Source organism: Phasianus colchicus, chromosome 14 (assembly GCF_987193195.1).
Source record: "Phasianus colchicus chromosome 14, bPhaCol1.hap1.1, whole genome shotgun sequence".
NCBI lineage: Eukaryota > Metazoa > Chordata > Aves > Galliformes > Phasianidae > Phasianus > Phasianus colchicus.
The window spans coordinates 3,139,277-3,167,070 of NC_143449.1; the positions used below are offsets into that span (position 1 = coordinate 3,139,277).

The window sequence follows — 27,794 nt, forward strand, 5'->3', positions numbered from 1 at the left end:
TTCAGCGAGCAGATTTCCCGTTCGAAACCCACATATGAACTTTGAAGTCTGAGCCCGTCTTGGGTGAGCCAGTGCGAGGCTCTGTGGTTGCTGGGGTGCTGCCAGCTCGGCTGTCTGCACCAGGGTGGGACCCCACCCTCTTGCCCCTCTCCTCTCCACCCTTTCCATCCTGGTCAGGCAAGGAAAGCCTGTAGAGACTACACGGCAAGCAAACAATGCTCCACACGGGGATTCAGGAAACCCCATGTTCTGTTCCACATGACCTCAATGAAGTCATGATCCTTCTGTTTCCCTTTCCACCTACACAGGGCTTCTCCACTCAGACTCAGCGATTCAGACCAGACGAGCAATGCCTGCTGTTGCCAGCCTGCTGACACCAGCCCTGCCTGCTGACAACACGAGGGCAGCCTCCTGTGCCGCCCAGCCAGGAGGATGCCCAGGGCATAAGACCTGCTCTCAGACTGCTCGACAGAAGGCACTGCTTGGAGCCAATGCTGGCTTCAGATCTTCCTAGAGAAGTATTTTGCATTTACCCAGACTGAAAAATAATATTTTATAGCTTTTTTTTTTAAATAGTTAAAAAAAAAATCACTGGAACTCATTTCACTGTAGAAGGCAACTAAGCTGGCAGTGGTGGAAGACTTCCCTTAAACTAAAATATCAACCCATTAGCCAGAGAAGAAATCAGAACACATAACATTTATCATTCACTTAAAATTCTACTCAAGCCCACACTGGCTAGAGGGGAGGCATGGACATGGGTCATTTCTATGGCACCAGATACTACAACCTTCATCCCTGGAGGACAAGGACATTCCTTCACCCCTGCAGCAAATGTCTGTACCACCGTTCTCATGAACAACAAAACCCAAAAACCACCAGATGCAGTTTTTCTGTCCAGTTTGGCTTTTTTTTTTTTTTTAAACTCCTGCTGTTCCTATTTCCTCCCATTGTACAAGTGGAAATGCAGATTGTTTGCTTTGCTTAATGTTTGTCTGTGTTTGACTGCAGACCAGTGGGAAAACAAAACGAAACAAAGGATTGAATTCAAGCCCTTGTGCAAACATGTATTTGAGTATCTACATTTCTGCAGTATCACTCTGTTACTCACTTGATCAGATTACTGTCCCGAAGCAAAACACGAACTACTGGAGGCTGCTTCATTCTTGTGTAAGATTGGACTAGAGATTTATCTCTAGGGATTTTGAAATCTGCCCCCAAAGAGGTCATTTGTGTTGCAATTAGCAAGATCAAGACACACTAAGAAACACTAACCTGAAAAAATACCACGCTAGTCATAACATGACAACAGAAGCCTTATCTGTGACTTACTTGAAACCAAGGGGCAGCAGAACATCCATTGTCACCTTTGGCAGCTTCACCTCATTTACAGGAGTCTGGGAGGGGAGGCATGAAGAGCTGCCTGTCCACTTCTCTTTTCCTCACGCTCCATTTACTGGGACAAAAATCCTGAATTCCCTGTGTCTAACTATCAATATTTACACAAATAGTGGTTCTAGCAGCCTTGCCATTCACTCTGGGTTGAACCAACTTTCACACCTCCTGACACCTACTGAAGCCCACCGCCATTCCAGCCCTGTGGTGGGAGACAGGGATGTCATCCAGCCGAGGATGCAGCCTCGTGCCCACGAAGCTCTGGCCAGGAGCCAGTCCCTGTCAACACCTGCAGCACCCAGCAGGTCCACCATGCCAAAAATCTGTACGCTCAGGAAACAAACTGAAAGAAAAAACTGCTGTTGAGAAGTTGACTGCAGGGAGAGGTACAAATCTCTCCACCTCAGTGACTCACATCCATCCGTTACAGAACTGTGGGACACTAGAGAAAATCTCCATGCTACACATCCCTACTGCATGATGTCATGGGCAGTTGGAGGTGTCCCACTGGCCCCATCCTGCAGAAAGGAGGTCGTGGCAGGGCTGCAGGTTGGCTGATAGATAGCTAGGTTTTGGAGCAGGCAGCCAAAAGCAGGACTTTTGGCTCACCACCACTATGAAGCTCTGAAGGTCAAGCTGTGCAAAGCAATTACAAACCTTGTGCATGAGATTCGTGTTTTAACCCTGTAACACAAACTTCCCGAACACATACTAATAAGCAAGGCTTTAACTTTGCATGTACATAAGATCTGTTACTACGTGACTGAACTTTTAACAATTATGATTAAAAAGTCCTTCAGCACTCATGAACAATAGAGTAACTTAGTTGAATTTTATGTTCTGTACAGCCTACAGCATGGACAAGGTTATGTGTGGGTTTAAAATGCATTGCAGGTTTTTGTTTCTTTGTTGAAAGGACAGTAAGGAGGGGAGCACAGAGGGCTCCAGCCAAGAGGATGAGAGCTGTAACCAATTTAAAGGTGATTTATTTTTGCACTCCAGTTCTGCTGGTACTTCTCTTACATGGGTTGCAGTGTGTGTGCCTTTACTGATGTTTGCATGAGACTATGTTCTGCAAAGGACAGTCAGCCCAATGCTAAAACCTGTTACACGGGGTTCTTGTAGTCTGAGCCTTTCTTCCAGTAGGACAAATCATGACCTAGAGTTTCCTTTACCTAAGGTGAATCCTGAAAGCCAAATACTGCATGGAGAACCACTGTTGAGCTCAGAAGGTCTAAGATCTGCCTTAAGGAAAGGGTTTATTTCAAACATGTGAAAATTAAAAAGCAGGGTCTACTCTTGGGGTCTTCTCATTTGCTTCTATTTCATGCACCACCTTCACTAGAAAGGCACTTCGTGGGCACGATTAGTCTGTGAGAAAACACGTCAGTCATCAGATTTCTCAATGAGTGTTTCAAGAGATAACTGTAAAGCACTGATCTTTCAGGCAGCTGGTTCCATTCCCTCCAAAATCCTATTGGCCAGATGGTCCACAATACTCAATGGAGAATGAGTCACAAATTTGAAAAGATTTTCAGTATCAAATCTGTCTCCAGAATGAAACCTGACTACCTTTTCTTAAATTTTTCTTAAAAGCAAAATACACTCTGCTTTTCTAATTAACTAAAAGAAAGAAAAGTGCTTCCAAGTTCACTTTCCTGAAGAAAAATTTGAATTTGAGAAGAGTCCTGATGTTATTTTTTCTAAACTGACATAATTAGCTTCATAAAGCAGAAGGTCAGATGTGCAGCAGTAGTTCCTCCACAGCTAAGAGCTGCTACTTTCCAATGCTGTGTCTTCCAATTTTCTGTAGGATCAAAGTCCATCACGGCAGACAGAGAAACCAATAGTGAACTCTTGAGTGGGAAAAAAAGCAAATACAGAACCAATCCTGCAGAATAATTTCACAAAAATAGCTAAACACGTTACAGCTGAAGAACCACAGAACATTAAGCAACGCAGACTGGTAATTACTGGTACGTACAAAAAAAAAAAAGCAGAAGCTAACCGTAGGAAGAGCTGGTTGCAAAAGGGATCGAGAGTTTCCCGTACCAACCACAGGGGAGCTTTACCAGATCTCTGAGCTGTGATCTGAGCTTCGCCCTGTGTGAAGGATCTGCCAGCAGTGCTCAGGGCAGAGGAAGCCCTGGATGCACACTGGTGGTCCCAGCAGGCAGGCCTGCCCCACGCTGCATAGCCCGGCCCAAGGCCTGCGCTCCTGTCTGTGCTGCTGCCTCCGCTGAAGCCAACTGAATATTCATTGCTGGATTCACTGCATCTGGATTTACTCTATAAAAGTCAAATTTCTTTAAGTGAATCCCACTTTGCGCCAAGTATTACTACCCAAAGCTACTGCCCATTGGAAATTAGTCTCCTCGTATGGCCGTGGATGTAGGGCAGATGGAAACAGAAAGCACTTGCTATCCTGACTGACTGTCGAGAGGCATGTGCTCATTGTCATATGTATAAGGCATGTAGTGACAGGATGAGTGGAAATGGCCTTAAACTGGAAGAGGGCAGACTAGATATTAGGAAGCAATTATTTGCTGTGAGGGTGGTGAGACACTGGAATAGGTTTCCCAGGGAGGCTGTGGATGCCCCCCCCCTGGAAGCATTCAAGGCCAGGCTGGTTGGGGCTGTGAGCAGCCTGCTGTAGTGGGATGTCCCTGCCTATAGCAGGGGGTTGGAACTAGGTGATCTTAAAGTCCCTTCCAACTCAAACCATTCCATGATTCTATGATTCTTTTCCCCTCACTCCTGACTTGTTACTCAGGATGTCATATCAAACTTTGCCAGTCAGGAAACATTGCTAACTTGTATGACACCAAATACTACAAGGTTCCATGTGCTACAGATAAACATGCACACAAACCCACATTTTCCAAACTGTACGACTGAGATCTGTGGGCTCAGTCCCTGAAGCTACAAGAGACAGTGAAGCTGCACCACAACCTTTCTTGTGACTCAGTTCCAAACCCAGTTCTCATTTTCTCAGCTCTGAACACTATCTACTCGTTTGTAGATTCTAATGGCAATAGGCTGTCCAGACAGCTGCAGCCCATCACAAAGCAGCTGTCATGAAAGAAAAAAAACCAACAAAACAGAACAGCAAAACAACCTACACATTCCACGAGGCATCCAGTGAATGCAGGCAGCTGGGGGGAGAAATGCCTCTATCAGTAGCAGCATGTCTGTAACCTGGCTTATGTGTATGATATAAACTTCCAAAAGTGGCACTCCTGCCTAAACAACTTCCCCCAATTGTATTCACATTAGACTTGACTCTGAAAGTTTAACCTTCCACCAGTTTAAAAATAATTTCCTTTTGCAGCTTCCTTGCACGTTCTGTCATCCACACCCAGACGCCAAAATGCACCACCAACAACTTGTTGCTCCTTAGGATAAATTTGGTAGTAACTACAGAAGAAAAATTGTGTAGGGCCAGCTAAAACTCTACAGCACTGCCAATGCACCTATCTAAATATCACAAATACCAGGTTTCCATGAACAACAAAAATGTCTTTCAAAAAAATAAATCAAAGAGCATACAAAAACAACACATGGGTAAATCTACTTCCTGAGTGTTTTCTATTGCCTTCTAGTTTCTGAACCTTTGGGGGCAGAGAGGGATATGGAATTACAGAGATCTGCAAGCTTTCCTCCTGTATCAAAGCCAGACGCTTAGCCAAGTTTCTTGCTCTCCCGAGAAAACTAGGTTTAGAGGACTGTGCTGCCCTTGCATCCACCCGTGCTTTAACCCGTCAACACATTTCAACTCCAACTGACAGACAGAAGCCACAAAGACAAGCAAAATCCACTATGCTCTGTGAGAACTGCAGATAAGCCTCCGAAGAGGAGGGCTGCAGCACGGCAGCACGGCTCCCTGCCCAACACTGCCTGCTGGCTGCCCGCAGCCAGTCCAGCCCACCCTGCCTACAGCGAGGCAGGCACACATGCAGACCACAGCTGCAGCAGTGCCAGGCTGTGCCCATGGCTAGCACGGACCATGAAGGACTCGGCAGAGGAACTGGACTGTCGAGGTTAGGAGGGTAAGGAAGGACAAACATCCAAGCAACTGCATTTTGTAGCTTTACAGTCTTCCCCAGCTCCCCCTCCCCTCCAAAAAAAGTATAAACTTCAGGATTTCCTTCAATGTAAAAACTGATATATTGTCAGGACTTGCAGGCTTCTCAACCTTAGTCTTAGAGTAACACTATGAAAGTGCTATCATGTTTGCATCACTGTAGGTTATAGAACGTATGTATTTTTGACATCTGTTTGCCCAAGAAAACAACTATATACCATAACAGAAGCATTAAAGAAACCCGAATACCAGCAGGGAAGGGGTTCTGAAATCAGGCAGGAAATGGCTCACCAGCACTGATTTTTATTTGCCACTTATCTGCCTGATGAATGCAAGGTGAGCAACCTCCTGTCACTGTTAGCATTTTACATCCACTTGGAAGAAATAAAACAAATGACATCACTGGAAAAGGACTGGAAAAAAACAAAGTTCCAAATAATTATTTTTAAAGACTTGGCAGATGTGGTTGACCCAGTTACATTAGAAATGTATTTCTAGCTCAGTTTTGTTAAGTGTGGACATGCTCACTGCCTTGCATCACTTTTGTTTGTCACTTCCTTTTCGCTGATCCATCCACACTAGACATCATTTTCCAAAGTGTTCTGCATAGCTCTGACCCTGCAGTTTCACAGTGGCTTTAACAAATGAAGAAATGAAGAGAGAGATTCTTTTACCTGTGCAACCTATGGCATGGAATCTGCTTTAGCAAGGAGGTTGGACTCAGTGATCTCTTGGGGTCCCTTCCAAGCCTGTAATTCTGTCATTCTGAATTTTTCCCTCACCAGGTTTGAAGATTTTTGTCGTTACTGTTGTTTTTATATAAAGAATTTGGTTTAAGAAAGTCAGCAGTTAAGACTGGTGAAAAGCCTGGCTGGTGCTAGGCTATGCACACTAACTGGGACAGCAAACATGGGGCAGAGCTGGGGGTGGATGCAGTTGGTGGTTTTGCCCTTGCAGCAGCCATGCACAAGGGCATGTTTCTGTGGCAAGGCAACAACATTCTACCTGCTAATGCTTCCTACTGTTTTTGCCAAGAAAGTCAAGAATAATAATGAAAGAAGCTATTTTCTGCCAAACCACAGGAGCGCTGTTGTTCTGCTTCATCACCAGCTCCATGCACACACCCAGTTATGTAAAAGCAGTGGCGGAGATTGTACAAACCAGCCCAGAGCAAGTGGGTTAGAAACGCCAGGCCTCAGAAGCACGTCTGCAGAAATGAATGGCTGCACTGATGGTAAACACAGATATGGTAAACAGAATAATGGGGAAAAAATAAAAAATCTAGGGGCAAAGTGCTCCACATCAGCTCTTATACTTCATACCCTGCTCACCAATGAAGCTTCCTTCAGTGGGTGATGATGCACAAACACAGGCGTTTGCAGCCAGGCCGCGAGCCAGACATGGCTTATCAGATCCCAGCCAACCCTAGGAACACCTAGAGAAGAGCACAGTCAGCAGCCTGCTGGGGGGTGAAAAGTGCAGAAGCAGCAGCTTCCCCGTTTCTCTTTCTGATCATGCTCCCTGCTCTATAAAGAAGTCCCTGGAAATGGAAATGCTTCACGCAGTCTCTGGGGACTTTTTATAAAGCACAATGACTACAGAAAGTGGGCAGTTTAGATAAGAGGGCACTGTATAATGCCATTACTCGCTTGGCAGGAAAGGAAGTCAGAGAGGAAGGAAAACCCACTGCTGGCATAACATACACCAGTAATTAGAGAGAACAACGCCTCTGGAAGTTCCAGTAGTGTTTATACATAGTGAGATTCTACCAGCCAGGCTTAATAATCAATCAATAATCACAGCTTATTTTGCACAGTGACATATCCATCCCCACCTCCTCCAGGCCAACAATCCCAGTCCCGCCCCAGAGCAGGGGACAGCCCAACGCTGCCACTGCTGTGCCTGTCAGAGTCGCACCAGGAGCCCATCTCAACAATATAAAGCATTCTATACTAATAACATCAAAAAGGAGAGGCCTGCCAGAATTCTGTGCTGTAAATAATACAGCAACCCCAAAAGCTCAGAGAGCCAAGCTGCCTTTAATCTGCTCGCTGTGACACCCAAAGCCCATCTGTGCGGCAGGCAGATCGGCGCCATGCAGGCTCCAGGCATCACCCTGGGCTGACAGGGTAACAGACAGACACTTTCTTTCCTGGTTAGAGATCTGTGAATTTGGAAGAAGTCAAATGACATTAGAGGAGTTAAACAGGAATTTGCTGTGCCTCTCAGCAGGCTAATGAATGCATCAGGTGTTTTGTAAACACATCTAAATGCCCACTGCCCAGCTGACAACACATGCATGGCCGTATGTGCAGATTCCTGTGCAACAGGAGAACACTAATTTCAACATGCAAGCCATGGCCACAGATCATGCAAAGACTTTTACCAGGTGGGTAAAACCAGAGAGAAGCAAAGAAAGGAAATCAGGAAGAGAGGGAAGGGTGAATCCTGAATCCTCCCTCTCCAACCCTTATTCTCCAGCATGCAGGATGAGAGACCTGAGTTTCCAGCTTTTGTTTTGCAACTTCCTTTATTCCAAACATTCCTGACTGAAGTCTTTCAAATGTCCAAGAGAGAGGAAAGCTGGTGCTTCTCTTCATTCCTTCGTCCTTTCTCTACGTTCAGACAGTTGGCTACAAGACATTTTGTTTCTCCAGACCCTATCTATTTTGGCCAAGGAAACCGTCCCAGCTGGGCAGCCAGAAATCCGCTGCATCCTGTGCACATGCACACCTCCTCACCACCATGTGAGCCGGGAGCTCAATGCACCTGGGGAATGTCAGGTATACTTAGGCTGACGTGCACATGTACAGCAAGCCCAGTGCTGCCCACATGTACTGCACTACAGCACGTTCTGCCATCCCAAGCTGCCCAGGACTCTGGGAGCACCCCCCACACACAGTTTCAGTGCTCCTGCCATCCCAGAGCAGGCTGGCAGCCTTCCACCAGAAGAGCTGGCAAAACATATTCCATAGCTGAGGGAAAAAAACACCCCTCATTGCGTGGGGTAAATGGTGTGGTGCACCCACCTCATGTTTTGGTGTTGCTCGTCCTCTTCTGCTGACCAAAAAGCACAGCCAGCAGGGCATGCAGGACGGAAACCCTTCACCTCAGCAGTGGGACACCTCAGTCCACAATACCTACCTCTGTCCTCTAATATTGATATAAGGGAATCAGGCATCTGCTGATGTTATTTGGATTCTGAGTGCAGAGCATTTGTAAAGAAGCCTCTTATGATAAATATTTCATGTTAGACTGGAAAATGCAAATATTAAAAGCACAGAATTTTTCTCTTGGTTCTTCTCTTTTTCCATGTTACAAGACAACATCACGGACAATCTGTGTTAATAATACATTACAGAGTCCATTACCTAAACCATGGGAATATTTATTTTATATTGTTTTTGTTGCATATTTTAGTATAATTGTTCACATGTTTTAAGCAAAGAATAAAAGAAGAGTAGAAAAACCTACTCTAGCAGAAATAATCAGTAAATCGGTTACTTTTTTGCCTTTATTTTTAAATAGCAGGAAAAATCCATGCCAAAATGCAGTATAAACAAGAAAGTTAGAAAGCTCCTCAAGTTCAGTAACGTATATTTCCCGAAGACAACGTTGTGTTTCTCTTATGTTCTTTTCCTCCAAAATTTCCCACTTGTAACAAAAGAAATACATAGAAGAAAACACACCCAGCATCTAAACTGCTGATGACAAATGTAGCAAGTGAGTAACTGTAGTCAGATAATGGGATTTAGTCAACTCCAGTGCTCAGCAAACTCAACAAAACGTCCGTACGTTGCCAATGTTCCCACATTCGGCTGTAAACAATCCGCACAAAATGGAAATTCAGAAATATAAGAGCTCATTAATATTTACATACATACTATGGCGATGCCAAATTACTCCAGTATGACAGTGCTTCTTTCAGAGCACGCGGTACTAACGACAACCTATGAAATATTAAACATCCCGCTAAATTAAAATGTATGTTCAGACGAAGGAAACAAACAAAATGCAATATTTGGATGTTTCTGAAGCAACGTTGCCAAATGAAAGCCAACACGTCTCATAAAACGTTGCCACCAACGCTCCTGTTGAACTCAGCGTGTTCTGACTCAGATGGAGCTGTTTCTGAACAGCGTGGTGCTCGATAAGAGGCTGCTAACCATTCTGCAGCCAGCTCCCAAGTACACCAATTCCTTTCAGACAGAATCACGAGACACTTTACAAAATAAGGATTGCTCCATCAGAATAGCTGTAGTCATGTGGAGAGCCCAGGACTTTTTGAGCATCCAGAGTTCCAAGGAAGCTCAGAGCGTTGGCTGATGCTTTGGAAGCCCAGAGGAGTACCAGCACAGGAGGAGTTACTCTGTGCTCATCCTCACCTCCAAAGCCTGGCCTTCCATCAGGGCAGCAGTGCCTTTGCAAAAACACTGCCCAGACAGAGCAAGAGACAGGCAGAGGGAGGAAGAAAAGCTCCATCCCCTGATCTGCAACTGCCCACGTCAAACCTCTCTCTGACCTCTAAGAAGTACTTTTCTTACATAGTGGGAGTGCCTAACAGGACGGGCACAGACCACAGGCTGGCTACACATTAGCTATCACGTGTGCAGGGGACTGGGAAGGTCACTAAGTTTGCTATGAAGAACGTCTGCTGGATCATCCACTCCCTGAGATCTCAGAAGTCTGTAAGGCTTTGTGCTTTGTTGAGGAAAAAGGAGATGAGGCGGGAATGGCCTTTGAAAACGTGCTTCTAAAACTAATCTCAAAACCTTTCAGGGATTTCACAACACCAGTAGGGTTACCAGGGCAGGATCAGAACACAGCGGGCTTTAAAAAATAAAATAAATTTAAAAAAACACACTACAAACAGCTGAAAAATAGTTTCTTATTCACTTTTATTCCCAAGACCTGTATTTGCGGCTCTGCACATGCCAGGAAAATTAGCACTGGCCAGCAGACTGAGGGCAGCTGAACACCAGATAAGGATTTTATCACATTTATGTACGTTATAATTTAAGATCACTTACTGAAAATTGCATTACAACAGAACAAGGGGCCAGCCTGCGCCTGTGCCCACTGCCTCAGCAAGCTTTCCGACCCAGCTGGCAATGAAAGCCAGGCTTCTGCCCCACTTCCTCACCCCCCCTCGGAAGGGCAGGATTACTGTCTGACCGGCCAGGTTTCACTGCTGTCCACCCAGGCAGCTGCAGCCTGAATAGCTGTGCTGTGGCCAGACACCGCCCCACCTGGCTCGGAACCCAGCAGGAAGACAAACGCTGCTTTCTGCTGGGTGCTGGAACTGCAGCACCCCAGGGAACCCCCCAGAAAAGCCACACAACAAAGGGGTTGCTGCTGCCGCAAATCAGCTGCGACCCCATCCTGAGTGCAAGGATTGACCACAAAGCTTCCTGACACAAGTGCTTCTATCTGCTGCTGGATGGCCATCAGAGGGCAAAATTACATCTCTACAGTAACAAGGAGGCAGCTGGTCACACAAGTGCTCGTGGAGCATGTCCAGCGATGGGCAGCGGAGCTGTGAGGGCTCTGGAGCACGAGTGTGATGGGGAGCGGCCTGGGAGCTGGGATGGGTCAGTCTGCAGCAGAGGAGGCTCAGGGGAGACCTTAAAGCACAGCTCCCTGAATGGAGGTTGTGGGGAGGTGGGGGTCAGCCTCTGCTCCCAGGTAACAGCGATAGGACGAGAGGTGATGGCCTTAAGTTGCTCCAGAGGAGGTTCAGGCTGGGTATTAGGAAACATTTCTTCTCCGAAAAAGTGGTAATACAGTGGCACAGGCTGCCCTGGGGTGTGGTGCTGGCACCGTCCCTGGAGGTGTGCAAGAGCTGTGAGATGTGGCACTGAGGGAGATGGTCAGTGGGCAGGTTGGGATGGGTTGGATGAGATGATCCTAGAGGTCTTTTCCAGCCTTAGTGATTCTATGGTTCCATGATTTTGTGGCATGCCTGTTCCACTTGAAGACAAGCTGGGTGTGAATGCGCACTCACCTCTGCAGAGAAGGCATTTCAGAGAGGGCAGAACAAACTACAAGGTGTGTTCTGCAGCTCGAGCAACCTGACATCCATCCTAAAGGCCTGTGACATTCCAAAAGGTACAGTTACTAAAGCTACCCTGAACCAGGACTTAACACCTAAAACAACACATTGACTTTCTGCTGTTTAAAAATCAAGAAACATCTTTTCACTTTTTCAGCCAATAGCTCATTACATGCCCAGAGGTTTTTTGGACTGCACATGGTCTATTTATCACAAACCTTCCCTTAACCCCGCCAATTCTCTTTAAGGAAGAGATAACAATAAAACATTTCACAGTAGTTAAGACACAGTAAAACTTCCATGCAAATTGCTGGCCACTGACCCATTCCTTCATGTGGGCACAAACCTGCTGAGCACTCATATAATCACTGATGTTGGAAGGGTCCTTAAAGCCCACCCAGTTCCAACCCCAGCTGCAGGATGGGATCCATCCACCAGCTCCTGCCCAGGGCCCCATCCAAGCTGGCCTCAAATGCCTCCAGTCAGAAGTACTGAGATCACTGCAACCAGTGAGGGACTAACAGCACAGCTATGTGCAGGACTGGGGAAATTAAGAGGCTGAACTTGTTTTCTACCATGCTTAAATTATAACCAGTGCTTTCTTTTTTTTCTTTTTTTTTTTTTTTAGGATATTCTCTTAGCTTCAAAGCAGCATGTCCCAGTGCCAACATCTGAGCTCAAAACACCTCCAGCTTGTGACAAAAATGCACTGTGCTCTCCCATGTGGACACTCAAGTTGAAAACATGGAGGAGCTGGAAGTGGCAGGCCTGACAACAAATTATTTGCAAGGATTTTACTATTCTCTAATGGCTGATATGGCACATCTAATTATTGTACACTGTTCTGCTCAGTCAAAGAGCATTTATTGTATTAGGAGCACACCACAGCTGAGAGGCCTTTTTTTCACATTCTTACTCTTCTATTTTTGATAAACTAGCCCTACACTTAAGAATCTTAATTGAATTCCTCTAAAATATTCACTAACTAGAACCAGGACTTCATGACTTGCTAATTAATTCCACATGTATGAGCCATTATTTTAAATTCCCATGCTGAATATTGTTTAGCATTACCATGCAATTAAGCAGAGAAGCCAAGATTTAAAAACAAAAAACAAGACAAAAAAAAAAAAAAAAAACACACACAAAAACACTGGACTCAGGTTCTGACAATTGAATACACAAGCTATGTTACTTTTTTTAAAATATATATTAATAAATAAAAGATGTTGGGTATGATGTATCCATTGAGATTAACAAGTCCTGTACACAACACCCAGGTGTAAAAAACCATCAGGAATATAAGGCATAGAGTACTTCAAGTCACAGAATCATAGAATGGCCTGGGTTGATAATCAACAACGGTACTAAAAACCCAAGTATAGAAAATGAACAGACAAACACTCCTACCAACTGTCTGTGAAGTAGAAGCAGTGTTCTGTCATTTCTATAAAGAACAACCAGTTGTCTGACCAAAATCTCAGTGCCTTGAAGGCTGAGATTGGCTTTAAAAGCATAACTGACCACAAATGTTAACAAGATGCCCTGAGATGATATGACATCTGTGATCTCTCTTGGCAGCAGTCTGGAGACTCTGCTGCGTTTCAGCTGCGAGAGGCATCCATCATGTGGCTGCTCCTGGCCGCCCCAAAGAGATCTCTTGGGAGATTTCAGCCTGTTCACATTCACCTTCTGGACTGCACTGGGCATAATGGTAACATTCCTTAACTTGAGCTTTCCCTTAACCTTCTGAGGCACTGCCATCACACTTTGCAATTCAGCATGGTCTTGTGATCTTCCCACGGAGTATCAGATCTTCCTGAAAAACCACACTGCTTTTCCTCTTCCCCTTGCTCTCAATTACTTCAGCCAGCTATTCAATGAAAATTAATATGAAGAGCTCAGCAGACAGACAGCAAATTAAGATAAACTGAAAAGTCGTATTTGTGCTTCACAACACCCCTGCCACCATATCTCAACAGCAGAGTAACTCATCACTCACATCAACCACTGAAGTATGGTTCAATGCCAAGAAGCAGCTGGATTAAAAAACAAAAAGGCACTTCCTTACGCAGACCTGCTTCTTTGACATATCCAGCATCTTATCTGACTATATAGAAATAAAGGCATTGGTTGTGCAGAGAGACTGCAGGACAGTTCTGCTGCTTCTCGTCTTTGCTAATCCCCAGCACGAACACTGCTTTGTCTCCATCAGCTGCGTTACTGGGAATCCACATCTTCCTTTTTCAATTTCACAGCCCCAAAACAGCACTCCTCTCAAGTTCTCCGTGCCTTCAGACTCTGTGACAAACACAACCATTCCGCATGCCAAACAGCTGCAGATCTGTCATGGTTTGTCATCAGTCTGCAAGACCGTACTCCATAAAGTCAGCCCCTGGATTATGGCAAAGCCACCGGCCTCTCATTTCCCATTCTGCCCAGAGATGCTGGCCCCAGAAACGGGATAATCCACCTCGTTATGATAGAGGGAAGTCAGAAGCCCCAGTCAGGTGCCTCTCCACACCAGCAAATGAACAGTGAGTACAGATGCTGACTTCATTAGGCCCATGAAAGCATTCTCAGAAGGCTGAGGACTGCCACAGTCCAGCTGAACTAGTAGGATTAAGAGAAATTCATCATCAACTATGCCTTGATGACTGAAAAAAAAAAAAACAATATAGAAGCTATAAACTGAGAATCCTAAACATCTCCTCCAGAGTTGGACCACAAGCTCAAGACTCAAACAACACACCCACGTCAGTGCCCAGCTCTCCCTTTCTCTACAGTCGCCCACCAGAAAACTGACCCTGCAATTAAAGCAGAGCACTGAAAATTAAAAGACAGAAAACACATTAACAGGCTTCTATGGAAGCCACACACAATGAAACTCAGAGCTGAAATCTTTGCAAAAAATAGTATTTCACACACACGCACAAAATTACAGTTCAGTTACACTAAACACACAAGAACAGACAGAACTAGAGCAGTTCTACATCACGACTGACACATAATCACCATCCAGTTCTTCATAGTAGTAGAGTACAGCTGTGAAAGGAAAACAAGAGCATCCCTATAATTAAAGTCCCGGAGGTAGTGGGAGTAGGCAAAGGTTATCCAGGTGAGGACACTGCTACCTCTACTGCAAGACAGAGCCTTGGGTGAAGACCAGTCTGCTCCCCCACAGTGCTTGCAAAGGTACTACCTCTAACAGCACACCATAATGCAGCAACTACTAGCAAATGAAAAGGATGCTATTATCTCCTACATTGCTTCCCACAGCTCCACTGCTGCCCCAAAGGACAGCAGCCTGCAGCTTCTCTTCTGAGCTGCTTTGGGAAGCAGTTACAGGGCAAGGGGACTGCAGCTCAGGAGGGAAGCGAAACCCCAGAGTTTGCGGGTGACATCTTCAGCAATCTCACTTCCTTCCAGAGGACAGGACCAAGCTCACAGTGGAGAATGCAAAGCCCAGGAGCTTCTCTTTGCAATCAGTGGAGACGGTGCAGGGCCTGGATGCTACCTGAGCTACACTTCAAGCCTCAGGAAGCAGGGGCATGAAAGAGCAACTATGCAACTATACTTCTTCAGCTGCCCCACTCCACTGAAACAGCCACCGCCTTCCCTTCCCTGGTCTCACCCAGAACTGCTCCATGCATGGCTCTGTCCTTCAGACTTCGGCACCTGGAAGCAAGTAATTAGCTGAAAAACTCATCCGTCATGTCAAGAGATAATGAAGCCCGAGTCTCATGACTTCTAAGCACTACTATCTGCATTTTTAATATCCAATTCTTACTTTTCCAGAGCTGAAGTTGCCAATGCTGGCATGGTTAACCCTACTACTGCATAAGTTGTCAACAAGCCCTCTAGCTTTCAGGCAGTTATTATATGCAAATCCTGACTTTATGACATTTGTAGACAGCTTCAGCGTTATCACCGGTGCAATTTATACCCTTTCCATTTCATTTAGAGGACACTGAACTGGAACTGGTCCGGAACAATTCACTACAAACAACATCCTCCTCCAACAAATCTGTTAAACATTGCTTTTTAAATCCAACGATAAATCTTCTAAATTTTATTTTCATTTTTATGCAGCTGCATTTATTAAAACGCAGAGCCTTCTGAGTCATCTTCAGAGCCAAGCAAACAGTTTAGTAATCTTGAACATACTTTATTTAGCCTGAAATACGCTTTACTTTGATACTATGTGTATCTATTTCTGAACGCACGGAAGAATCTGATGTCTCCAAAAAATGAAAACATGCACTAGTGACATGACAATATATGCAGACAACCAGCATTGCTTTATAAATTATATATTTATGATCTCAAGCTTACACTCTAACTAGATAAACTAAAAAATAATTACAGTATGCTCCATCAGTCCTAGCAGTGAAAAAGCAAAGGGAACATCAGTGCCCAGCTTCTTATGGTCCCTTCAGAAGCTGTGGTGCTGCAGACTGGGCCCTCATGGTGCTGCCACATTCCCAGATCCAGATCTCCTCATCCACACTGAGCAGACCTTGGTCTCACATGTTCAGTGGACAGCAGCCTTTGGATACAGTTTTTAATCTTTACTGTCAATATTCCTTACTTGTTTTTCCAGTGGATGTCTAAGCGGTCCACACCAGTGCACACAACATTTTCTTTGGCAGCAGAGAAGTGAGCTGCGCTGCTCCTTCCTGCTCCTGCCGTGATTAAGCAGCTGATTCACTCTCGACATCCTTACAAGATGACCAGATTGAATTTTTTTTCTCCTAGTATAAAATGAATCTAGGCAAGGAAATTAAGGCCTCTTTCAGAGGCCACCTGGGAGCTTTCAGACCTTTTACAAGAAAAGATGTCAATGGTTCCACCAACACAGCACCCCTACATGCCTCCTGGCTTCACACAAACTATACAAACCCCCTGAGTTTCCTCCTTTAATTTCATAATATTCAGTATCTGAATGATAATCTCACAAATGACAAACAGTTATACAAGAAAAATTCTGTTTCTGACAGAAAAATAAAATAAAAACATATATGGGAAGGCAGAAACTTCCCCGGACTGCTGCTGAGAAGATCTTTTAGAATCTTTGAAAAAGTATCTATACTTTCACGTGGGAACCAAAAGGTGATCACAGCAGATCACAGCCAGGAGATGGACTCTGGGACGCAATGTGTGGCCATGTGCTGGGCGCCCGGTGCTGCAGCAGCCTGCCCAATGCTAAGGCTCACGGCACAGCAGTCTGGAGCAGCAGGACTCGAGGGAGAACAGCACCAGACAGCTTCCTCCCATGCCGCTGCTCTTCCCTCCTGCCCCCGCCCCGATCCAGCAGCATGGCCCTTTCCTTCCTTCCTGTCTTATTTCTCCAAATCAGAGCAACACAGACCCTGTGCCCCACTTTATCCCTTAGATTGTCTTGACCACTTCCTTAGGCAAGTTCTTACACCTCAAAGCATGCACAGTGCACGTAACATATTACGGCAGACAAGGTTTAATTGCTGCAGTTTCGTGGCCAGTAGGCCTGCTTTGGCACCAACGTGACACAGGTAACAGTGAAAGCAAACACATGGCAGCCTGGCTACTTCACACCTCTGTGCTGGAGAGCAGCGCTGCAGCAGCGTGTGCAGGGCTCTCACACACCCCAGGCCAAGTTCAGCCATCACCAATTTCAGCTGTGCCTGTCAAACAGTCTCGAAGAAGAAAAAAATAACCATAGGACAGAAGAAGAAGGGCAAAGGGAGTAGCAGAGCCAGCAGCCATCTGATCTGTGGCAGGACGTGAAAGCAGGCTGGGAGGAAGGGCACAGCTGATGGAGACAGACAGACAAACCAGGCTGCTGCTGGGACAACGCTGTCCAGCTCCCAGCAGTGCTCATTTCTGCTTTAGGAAACATGGCTTTACAGACATCACCATCATAAAATAAAGCCCAAACCTTATAGACTTGTCCATACGTCCCATTGCCAACAACCTGCACCAGTTCAAATATTCCCGCAGGGTCCTGCAAGAAGCAGAAAAAAAAGAACATCACTTGCAGCAAAGCAAACACATGGTAACGGAGTGTAACCATTCACAATCAAAATGAAAATGTCTGTGGCACGCCTCTTAATGGTGTGTATTACACACTAAATAGGGAAAAATTGATAAGTAAGAGTTCAAGAAATAGATTTCTATCAAAGTTTCCAGTCAAATTGCTCAAGATAACTCGGAAGATTCAAAGCATGGCAATACAGTAGACGGAACAAACGAATGAGGAATATGAGCATTCAATTGATTCAGCTTAGCAGTAGAGTAAGCTTTAAAACACAAAGCTAGTCTGGAGGCTGAGCTGCTGTCCTCTGCTACGAAATGCTTGGCACCAGCAAGGCAACAGCAGAAAGAACCTCTGTAATGGAATAGAAAGGTGCTACACAAAGCTCAGGCCTGACTGCCTTTCAGAAAGGAGGTGGAGCATCCCAAGCAACACAGGACCACCACGCAGACTGAGAATGCTCAGCTGGCTGTTCTGCAAACATGACAAGGTGAATTTGAGCAATGTACCGAAGTCTTGGCTTTGAACCCAAACCAGATTGCTGTTCATTTTCATGAAAAGATCCACATGCCAGCAGCCATTGTGCCACATAAGCCAGTGCACGTCCTGGTGGTTTAGCATCAGTTACCCCAATGCCAGCCAGTAATGAGATCCCACAGCCTTGCAGATGGAGGAGGAACATCCCGTTGCAAGGCATGGGCAAGGAAATGTTTGCTCCTGCATGAGTGAGCACATTAAGAAATCTGTACCTTCAGCTGAAACTCACTTGAGATCTATACAAAAACATTAAGAACTCAAGAGACCAGTTTCCTGGTTTCTGACTGAGCCATTTATTGGTCATGCTCATTTCTTGGGACAATTTCATTGCGAGATGTATATAAAGTATTATTAGTTCCATGTGTCAGTTTTACCACATCTGTTTCAGCAATCTGTCATGTCAGTCAATGCATATCAGTACTGCTGAGGGATGTGATACAGAAAAACAGCCTTTACCTCCAAACTTCAATTTCCGTGACCCTACATGGAAAACTTTTTCTTTTTTTTTTTTTAAATTGTAGCAAGCTACTTCTCCACTCCACTTACATGTTATTCTTTTAAAATAAATACTGCCTCCTTCATATCTCATCTGGAAATTTTTACTTACAGAATATCCCAGAGGAAATATGTGGGCGTTTTTCTGAGCAGAATCTGCCCCCCCTGGCACGACTGTCATGATAAATGGCAGCAGCTTCCACTGCCTGGGCAACACAACAGGGACTTCCACAACTTCCACAAGCCAGGGACTTCGTGAGTTCGTTTGATTTTGTCTTCAAGTTAAATGAGTTTTAATCTTACGCTTCCTGGACTGTCAACTTCACAAAACAATTTTTTGCACCAGGGCTGCCTGGTGCACGACGTCCCTCTGCTCACACCGCTCCCCTGGGAAGTTTGCTCTCCATTCCCGTCCCTCTCCTGCAGAAAGCAGTGCTGCTGAATTGCACTGCACACATGGGACACAAAGCCTGGAAGGAGCTAAAGAGAATTTTTCAACTCAAAGGATGTTATCATCCCTCTCACTTAACTGACTGCCCTGCCCTGACTCTTCTCCTCTGCATTTGTTTATTATGCAAATACAATCATTTCACGTGCCTCAAAATCAGTTTCTCACTCTCCCTCCTTTCAATTTGATTCTGATTTAGCATCCTAATAGCTCACTTCAGGAGGCTTCAGGCACTCCAGGAAAAACCCAAACAATTACCTAAATAAATGATAGCATTAACTTGAATATAGCTGAAATCCTCCCATCCTCGCTGGCCAATGGAGCACTAATGCAGCACTGAGCACAGCCAAAATACTTGGCCATTTCCCTTTTAATCAGGACGCAGAAGTGAACTGAGCCTTGTTAAGAATCATAAAGGATATTAATTTGGGCTCTCACTTTGGTCCTTGGATTGTCCTTGTTTGCTTGGCCATCAGCATAGCATCCTCTGCTGATGGACGCTGGCAGAGCCCCCAGAACTAGCTACCTTCCTAATTACCTGGGAGCCAGCACCATCCCTGCTGCAATGCTTCCTCCCAGCTAGAATTTGGGACCCTTGATCCACCTAACCCTTCCCAGCCAGCCCCTGCACGTCACTTTGACAGATGCCAACACTTTGGCCTGGACATCCATCACTCTGAGGTTAATTACTGTAAGGCACAGCACCATATGGTGAGCCTCTTGCCTTTCTGCAAGTTCATGGCAGAGTGCTCCAAAGGCAGCAACACAACTGCTGGCACGGAGGCAACACAGCCATGTCCACTTCCACTGCAAGCTGGAATGAAAGCCCACGCGTGCAGCAGGAGCCTGACCAAATGCATTACCTTGGAGGTAACAAGAGCCAGGTGCCTGAAGCCCAGGTTTCTGTGCTGGGCATCATTGCAATCAGCAGCTTTTTAACCACCTGACTGCCCCAGTGAACCCACACTTGGAAAGTTTGCAATTGCCACTGTCACAGAGCAGGGCAGGGCTGCACCAGGATGCTCCTGCAGCATCTGCAACTGCAGCCCAAGGCGCCTTGGTCCAGGAACAGGACGCAGCAAGCACCTCTGGAGCAGAGCTAGCTGGTGCTGGAGAATGGCCTGGCTGCAGCTGGCCAGATGTACTCCCTTGGGAACCAAGGGTGAGGGGAAGGGAAGCTGCCGTCCCTGCTAGGTGTGCCTGGCCTCCCCTGGGTGCTGAGCACAGCCCAGCACTGAGCGGATCCCCCCACCAGGCCTTCGCCCCTTCTGCTGAGCACCAGGCCCACGCTGCGCAGCCTCAGTGAGGCTTCTCCTCATGCAGGGCTGTACACGAAGCCTGCAGGCTGCCCGCAGGACGTTCCGAGCTTACACTGCTTTCTTATCACGTACTGAAGGCGTCCAGATTCAGCTGCTGAGCCCGGAGAGTCGCGCTGCTCCGAGCACAGCTGGGCTAAAGCCCTACTCCCAGCCAGCAGCTCCGTGCCAACCCGCGGCCGCTCCCGACCCCGTTGCTGCCTTTCTCTCTCTGCCTCCTCTCTGGAGCACCCTCCCCACCATGTGATTTTGTGCAAAGCCTTTTCCCAACCCTCTTTCTTCGGTATTTTTAGCCAGCAGCTCTCTGCGCTCCGTCCGGCCGCGTTCCGCCCCAACCCAACGCTTCCCCGCGCGGTGCCCGCACGGCGCCGCTCGCCGGCTGCGGGGCGGTCCGGCCGGTGCCCGGAGCAGCGCGGGGCCGTCACACACCGGCGGGGCGGCTGTCAACGCGCCCGGACTTCGGGCAACGTGAAAAGACAACGAGAAGCGCACGATCACAACGAGAAAAACAGAGTAAAGCGGGCGCGGGCTGACTGCTTAGCTCCGCGTCCTCTCCCAGCGCTATCTTCCCCGGCGCCCCTCACGTCCCACTCGCCGCCCCGCCCCGCCGCCCTTACCCGCAGCGCGGCCAGGTCGATGCCGTCCAGGCTGCGGGCGGCGCACTGCCGCTCCATGGCGCCCCGCGGCCGCAGCTAACGGTCCGCTCCGGTCCGCCCGCCTCGCCTCAACCCGCGCCCCGCGGGCGGCCCGCGGCGGCCCGGCCGTGCTCCGGCGAGCGCAGGGAGGCGGGCATGCCCGAGCCGGAACGCCCTCCCCGCTCAGCGGGCCGGGAGGCAGCCCCAGCTCCGGGCGGCCGCGGGCAACTTTCGCGGAGACATTTCCTCGGGCAAACTTTGCGAGGAAGTGACGCGGCTCGGCGTGCCGCGCTGGGGGCCACCTGCACGCCACGAGCGGCCCCCGCCCCGTGGGGGGGTGCGCACGCGCCGCCCCACGCGCTCTGCCGGGGCGGCGTGGCGTGGCGGGGCGAGGCGCGCTGGGGTCCGGCTGTGCCTTCCTTCCCTCGGAGCGCGGCCGTACGGCTGTACGGCTGTACGGTTGTACGGCTGTACGGTTGTACGGTTGTACGGTTGTACGGCAGCCCCGGCACCGCGCCGCCCGCGGGCCCAGGTGCGCTCGGCGCCTCAGGCTGGGTTTCCTCCCGGCGTCCCGCCGTGCGCCGTGCGGGAGGCGGCTGTCCCACCGCGCCGCCGGGCCCTGCAGCCGCAACGCGCCGGCAGCGGTTCTGACTTTTCGTTAAAATTAGATACGGCTCGATAAGGAATAGACACGCCTGGATCCCAGCTGTGCTGCTGGCTCCGCTCTCCCCCATCCCGAGGGCCTGAGAGGCAGCTGCCTCGGGACAGCAAGACAGCATAAAGAAGGGCAACAAGCAACACTTACAAATGCTAAAAGAATAATAAAGAAATCGGAGCAATAGCAGGGTAGAAGAGGGAAAAAGCAGCGGTTGCAAAGTAAAACTCAAGCTAAGGGTCACTGCGTGCAGCTGGCAGCACTGCTGCGCAGACACGGCCCTGCGTGCAGCGGTGTGCGGCGTGGAAAGGGAAGCGCGGTACATGGAGACTGAGCTTCCTTCACTTCCCCCAAGGAAACTCTGTGCCCAGGGCTGCAGAGGCTCCCCAGCCCGCTGCGGACTGCAGCAGCTCAGCCAGCATGCTGCCTGCTTCCTCCGGTGCTGTTTGTGCCCTTGCTACAGGTGTGAGGTTGGCAGGAAAAGGAAAAAATAGATAACCCCTAACGGAGCAGGATTTCCTGTCTGCAGGAAGTAAACAGCTTCTTAAACGTTAGTTTCAGCCTGCATTGGGCAAACTGACTCCTTTCAGCATTTCTCAGTCCTTTGAACTGTAAAATTCAGAGCAACTGTCATTCAGCAGAGCTGGGCACCAAGGCTGCTCCCTGGCTCCAACCCACAGCTCTGCACCAGGAGGCTGGGAACCCCAGCACTCAGCTGGGGACAAACCCTGCTCCAAGCCCCGTGCCTGCATTCCCCACGGCCCAGGCAGAATGGGACCCTGCAGGCCCCAGCATCAAATACTTCCCTTGGCTTTGCTGGAAGCTCTCTGACTTCCTGGAGAGAAATCACATCCTGCCCGTGCCGAGGTGCTGCAGGCTCTAGGGATCAGGGATCAGCACCTTCCTTTCAGAGCACAGATCCTTCACAAAATTCCCTGCAACTTCTTCTTCTGTGTAACCTGGAGATTTTAGACATTTCTTCAGAGCACAGCCCTTAGCTGAGAGGTGGCAAAGTAATTCCAAAGCACATAGAACCTCTGGTCTGCACTTCCTTCTCTCCCAGGAGCTCTGTGCATTGTTTAGGAAGGAAGGCCAATGCTTTCCCATCTCACACTCTCACAGACTGCTTTGCCCTCCCTTGGTAGCCCCCAGGCTGCCCAGTGCTGACCACAGGAGCTCCACATCCCCCACCTGCAGGGCTCCTGCCTGCCCCTGCCTGCATTCATGGCTGTTTACAGCACCATCCTGGAAAGGATTTATTGGTACTAACAGCCTCTGTGAACTGGAGTACAACATCTCTGCTGACAGCAATCCTGATTCAGTAGAAAAGCCACTAGTTTAGAAGCCAATCCCTTCCATTTCATTTATTGTGTGATTTCTTGCCATGGCTGGCTGTGGAAGGAGTTCAGGAGCAAGACTACACATCAAAACCAGTACAGGGTTGTGCACAGCCTGGGACTGGCTGTGTGCTGTCTGAGCACTGTGTCTGCACTGTGTGTGGAGCCTCATTGCGTTGTGCCTTGGAAAACACCTTCATGGCTCAGCCAAGCTGCAGCACATGCCTGAGATGGCTGGGGAAGGTCTGAGCTTCATGCTGGGGGCACCTGCTTGCTTACCTCCCTGTTTAAAGGGCGTTGAAATAAATGTTCCTCCTGCCCAGCCCACTTTGTAGCTTTGCGCTTTCCAGGACCCAGCACTGCTTTGAAACCACAGCAAGATGTCTTTGTTTGCAATGGATTTTTGGATCAGGCTCTGAGTACTTCTCATGCTTTCTCCTGTTTGAACTAAAGAAAATTCCCCTTCTTTCCAAATGCGGCCAGCGAGCAGCACGCAAACTGGCTCTGCCCTCAGCCCTGTGCTTTGCAAGTTGCTGTGCTGGGACTGAGGGACAGGGCCACTGCTGCTGGGGAGCCAGCAATGCAGAAACCCAGACAAACCGAGCGGCCACTTCCCACGCGGTAGCACACACAGTAGTTTGCAGCCCTTTAAAAATTAAACAGCGTTGTCAGTTCCTGGCAGCCACACTAGTTTAGCCACACAGGATATCCAAAAGGAGACCAAGCTGCTTCCTTCCCGATGATTCCTGAATGGATGGGGCGAGGTGGAAAGAGTGCCTCTCGCTGCTGGCCTGCAGCCGCAACACCCACCACACTCCCACGGAACCCTCAGGCCATTCATTGGGACTCCTGCAGAAATTCACATCCTTTCTAGTGGCAAGCAGAGGCCTGCTGGCAGCACACCCCACACAGCAGGAGCCCCTTCTCCAGCTTTGGTAGCCCCGCTGGCAGCGCACCCCACAGCACAGTCCAACCTCCACAGCTCCTGGGCAGCAGTGCTGCTGCGGGCAGTGCTGGTTTTTACAGGCGAGCACACGTCCCTGTCACTCTGGCAGCACCAACCCCTCCAGCTAGGAGAGCTGGAGCTTTGGGAACGGCGACATTCTGCATTTTTGGCTTTGGAATTGTCAGTTTCAGAGCCAATTGAATCCCTGACTTGGTGTCATAACACACAAATCACACCAATGGCCATGTCCTTGTGTAAGAGCTATTTCTACTGCGCTGCCTCTCCATTAGAATTTTTTCTGCTCCTGTTTTCTTTCCTTCTCCACTGGGTATTTCAGCTCGACTATATGCCTGAACACTAACACAGATCTGCATGCTATGGCAACACCAGTGCATGCAGCCTGGTTTGCAAATTTGCAAAATTAAGAACAAGATGATTTATGGAAATAAACTGAACTCATACATTTTATACTGCTGCCGTCTGCTGAGCTAGGGGTTATTCCCTCCTTTCATCTGCAAAGTTCTCTCTTCAGTCAAGTGGCAACCGCTGCAACTGCTTTGCAAGGAACGGTAGCTATATGTTACTGGGTCATCAGATCCCAATGGGTTTTATGAATACCATAATGAATTTCAGCCCAACATCTGTCTGCTCTCTGAAACAGATGCAATTATGGGAAAAAATAGCTGCTGCCGCTTTGCAGGCAGATTTCTGAGAAGGAAAAAAAAAAGAAGAAACAAAATACAAAGCAAACTGATATCACACAGTTTAATGACTACCACATTAAATTTAATCAGTAAAAATATAATGTAGCATACACCCAGCTCCTTTTGTGGAAGGAGAAGACGAGATGTGACAACTTCTCTGACACACAGAGGGTTTCTGACATTTAGAAAATCTCGTAGGCACAACTTTGATTTTGCCAAACAAATGCTGACCTCAGATGACTCAGTCTGGGGTTCCCTTTTATCCAAGCCACTGAAGTTTGGTGGTTGGCTAAGAGGGAACTTGCCTCTGAATCACCCTTCATTTGAAGGAACTGTCACATTACAAAAATCAATAAAAATAGAAAAAATGGACACGGGGCCTTTGGTTTGAGGGCGGGATGTTTGGTTTCGGTTTGTCCCCTTCCATCCCAGAGGGAAGAAAAATCCACCAACTTGAGGCAGAAATGACATTCGTGTACTTACAAAAAAACCCAAACCCTTAACTTTGTCCTATCTTTTTAAACTTCTCAGCGCCACGTGTCAGCCTGAGTGCATTCTCAGCAAATTGAACAATTGAACAGAGTTTTTTTCTGTCATGTTGCAAGCCTAACTTATGCGTAAAATTGTGTAATTTTGTGAGGCACATCTTCAGCTACAAAAAAAAGCTTACCTCATAGCTCAACTACAGCCACGCATCTGGAGCCCCCTGCTTCTCCTTTCTTAGAGGAAAGAAGAAAAAAAGAGTAGAAGAGGAACTGTATTTTAGGAGGCCTCCTCCAGTCCTTCAGAATAGAACCTGCCCTTTGTGACCCATCAGACATCTCCAGGAAAGCCTCTCTATTTTCAATCCAAATTCCATTCAGTTCCAGGCTGCTTTTCATCTTGTACTTTGGCAACTTTGAATATTGCAAACACTCCTGGATGCCCCAGTGCAGTGCTGGAGCCCTTTAAATCCTCTTATTTTTCTCAAGGGAAATGCATTCCCATCTCTGGGACGTTGCCTAATTTTGTATTTGTGTGTGAGTGAGACTGCTGGATAGGGAAGCTCATATGAGCCTTGAGCAACAGTGTCTTCTTCCAACACTAACTCATGAATAAGTCCGTGCATTTTGCTGCCAGCCCTATCTACACGTTTGCAGTCTTTGTGCATTAACAAGCAGTGCACAGCCCCCAGCCAAGTTTCAGTTCTGCCCGCAGCACAGTGCTCAGCCTGGAGCAGGCAGCGCCGATGCTTCGCTGCACTCCATGGCGCATGGGGCGGCAGTGGGTGGCTGCAGCCACCTTGCTGCTGTGCACTGCAGCTGTCAGCTGAGCCTGTAAACATTTTAAAAATTAAAAGTAATAGGTTGTTCAGTGGCTTGGGAAGCATACTGAGTCTCTGCCAGTCATTTACCAATATCAAGTCCTGGATGCACCGCGGGGAAGGAACGCAATTGTGACAGCAGTTTGAGGCTGGCTGTGTTCACCGTTTTCAGTTGATGACCTGGAAGCAAACACTCAATAATCACACACTCAATAATCTTGGTTCCCAGAGAGCACAAAGGAAGTGAATGCCTTGGTGCCACGCTGTGCTGGGAGTTGTGGCTGCGTGAGCAGAAAAGTCAGATGTTCCCACTTGGCTTTGGTGAGATGGGTTCTTGCTCCAGATCCACTCTGCATTGTGAGAAAGGTGCTGCAGGCTTGGACTCAGTGCAAGGAAGTGGTACAAACATTAACAACCAAGGACAAAAGAGCTTATTGTGCCCATCCCGAGCTGAAGCTCTTACCTTATTAAAAGAGCGGTGCCTTGATATTTTCTTCTGAGGAGAAAATGGTGGGCACTTCAATTACAAAAGACACAATGAGAACCAGGAGTTGAAGCAGAAATCAGGCAAAGAACCAAAGCAGAAACAAAGGCTGCGTATGCAGGCAGACCAGTTGGTTCCCATTTCTGAGTCTCTCTCTGGTTCCTAGGGCAAGGAGGAGTGCTCAGAGCCCCCCAAGGACAGTGGCTCCCAGCAACTGCGCAGGCTGCTCCCAAGCTTCCAGCAGGGAGAGCTGGGGATTTCAGCCAGCTTCCCTTTTCACAGCGGCTTAAGTTCTTTATGGAGTTTAGCTCCATAAACCAATTAAGCATCTTTAAGTCCTTGAGCCTTCATACCTTCTCTGAGCAGTTTGCGTGCCAACGCTGCTCTAAGGAGCGAGAACCGAGTTCGCCTCTCTGGGACCTGATCTCTGATGAGGCCATGGGCAGCTGCCTCCAGCACAGCCCAGAACTCTCCAGACCCACGCGAGGCACTTTTTTCCAACAGCCTCATTTCTGCCAGCAGATGCTTACAAGTTTGGAAAACAACAATTTCACCATTAATTTTTGCTTTCCAAAAGCCCTCGTTCCAGGTTACAAAGTCACAGATGGCCCATGAGTACATATACCTTTACCCAGTGAGAGTATAGGAAAAGCAGCTATTTTCCTCATTCCCATGCGCAGTGTGGTTGTGCAGACACAACTGATGTGGCCAGCATCACATCCCAGAGTGCAGCAACACCGAGTCCCACCCCAGAGCCAGCCCTACCTGTCCCTTTTCCTATGGATGAGTCTGTTCTAACAGAAGGGAGACACTGATACAGTCACCTGGTATTTGAATATGAAAGCCTACAGTCGAGCCTCTAAATAAGTGGTTTTCTTTCTTTTGGTTTTTAAATAGACAAATTAGAAATATCTTGAAAGATAGAAAACCACATTGTAAGATCCAATGGGAATAGCCATCACCAGCCCCCTGCTTTCCTGTAGGACAAATCTTGCAAAAGTATATGCAGTTGCATAGGAAGTGCATAGGTTTGCACGATAAGCGTATAAATAAAATCACTGCAGGTCTCCTGCTGCAGCTTTCATAGACACTTTTTGTGCAGTAACCTTACATCATTACCTCATACTAAGACGCAGCTGTAACTCCTGCACAGGCTGAGCAGCAAGCTGTGATCACAGCGTGGCTCTGTGAGTGGTTGAGGATTAGCAGTCAGTGACCACTGAATCTTCACTGTGACTGAAAACCCCCACTGACCGCCTAACCTGCCTCTGTCGGTGGCTTCCCACGATGGGCCCTGTCCCAGCACAGTACTGGCTACGGTGTTTAACGAGGTTCAACCGCAGCCCTAACCATGAGACCTCCCAGCCTAACATCCTCCCCAAAAGAGGAG

At 47.7% G+C, this 27,794-nt stretch overlaps 1 protein-coding gene across 3 annotated transcripts in view; it reads right to left on the reverse strand.

Annotated features, from left to right (window-relative positions):
* NRK (Nik related kinase) overlaps positions 1-25,395 on the reverse strand; it is a 96,226-nt gene extending 70,831 nt beyond the window's left edge. The window contains exons 1-2 of one of the 3 annotated variants that reach the window (XM_031602690.2): positions 20,958-21,222; positions 17,449-17,514 (exon numbers count right to left, since the gene is read on the reverse strand). In XM_031602690.2, the coding sequence (XP_031458550.2) occupies positions 17,449-17,514; positions 20,958-21,014 (123 nt within the window). In that variant the 5' untranslated portion in view covers positions 21,015-21,222. Of the gene's footprint in view, positions 1-17,448; positions 17,515-20,957; positions 21,223-25,287 lie in introns of those variants that run through there. The other 2 variants (XM_031602691.2, XM_031602692.2) reach the window with 2 other exon arrangements.
* Positions 25,396-27,794: the final 2,399 nt, after the last annotated feature.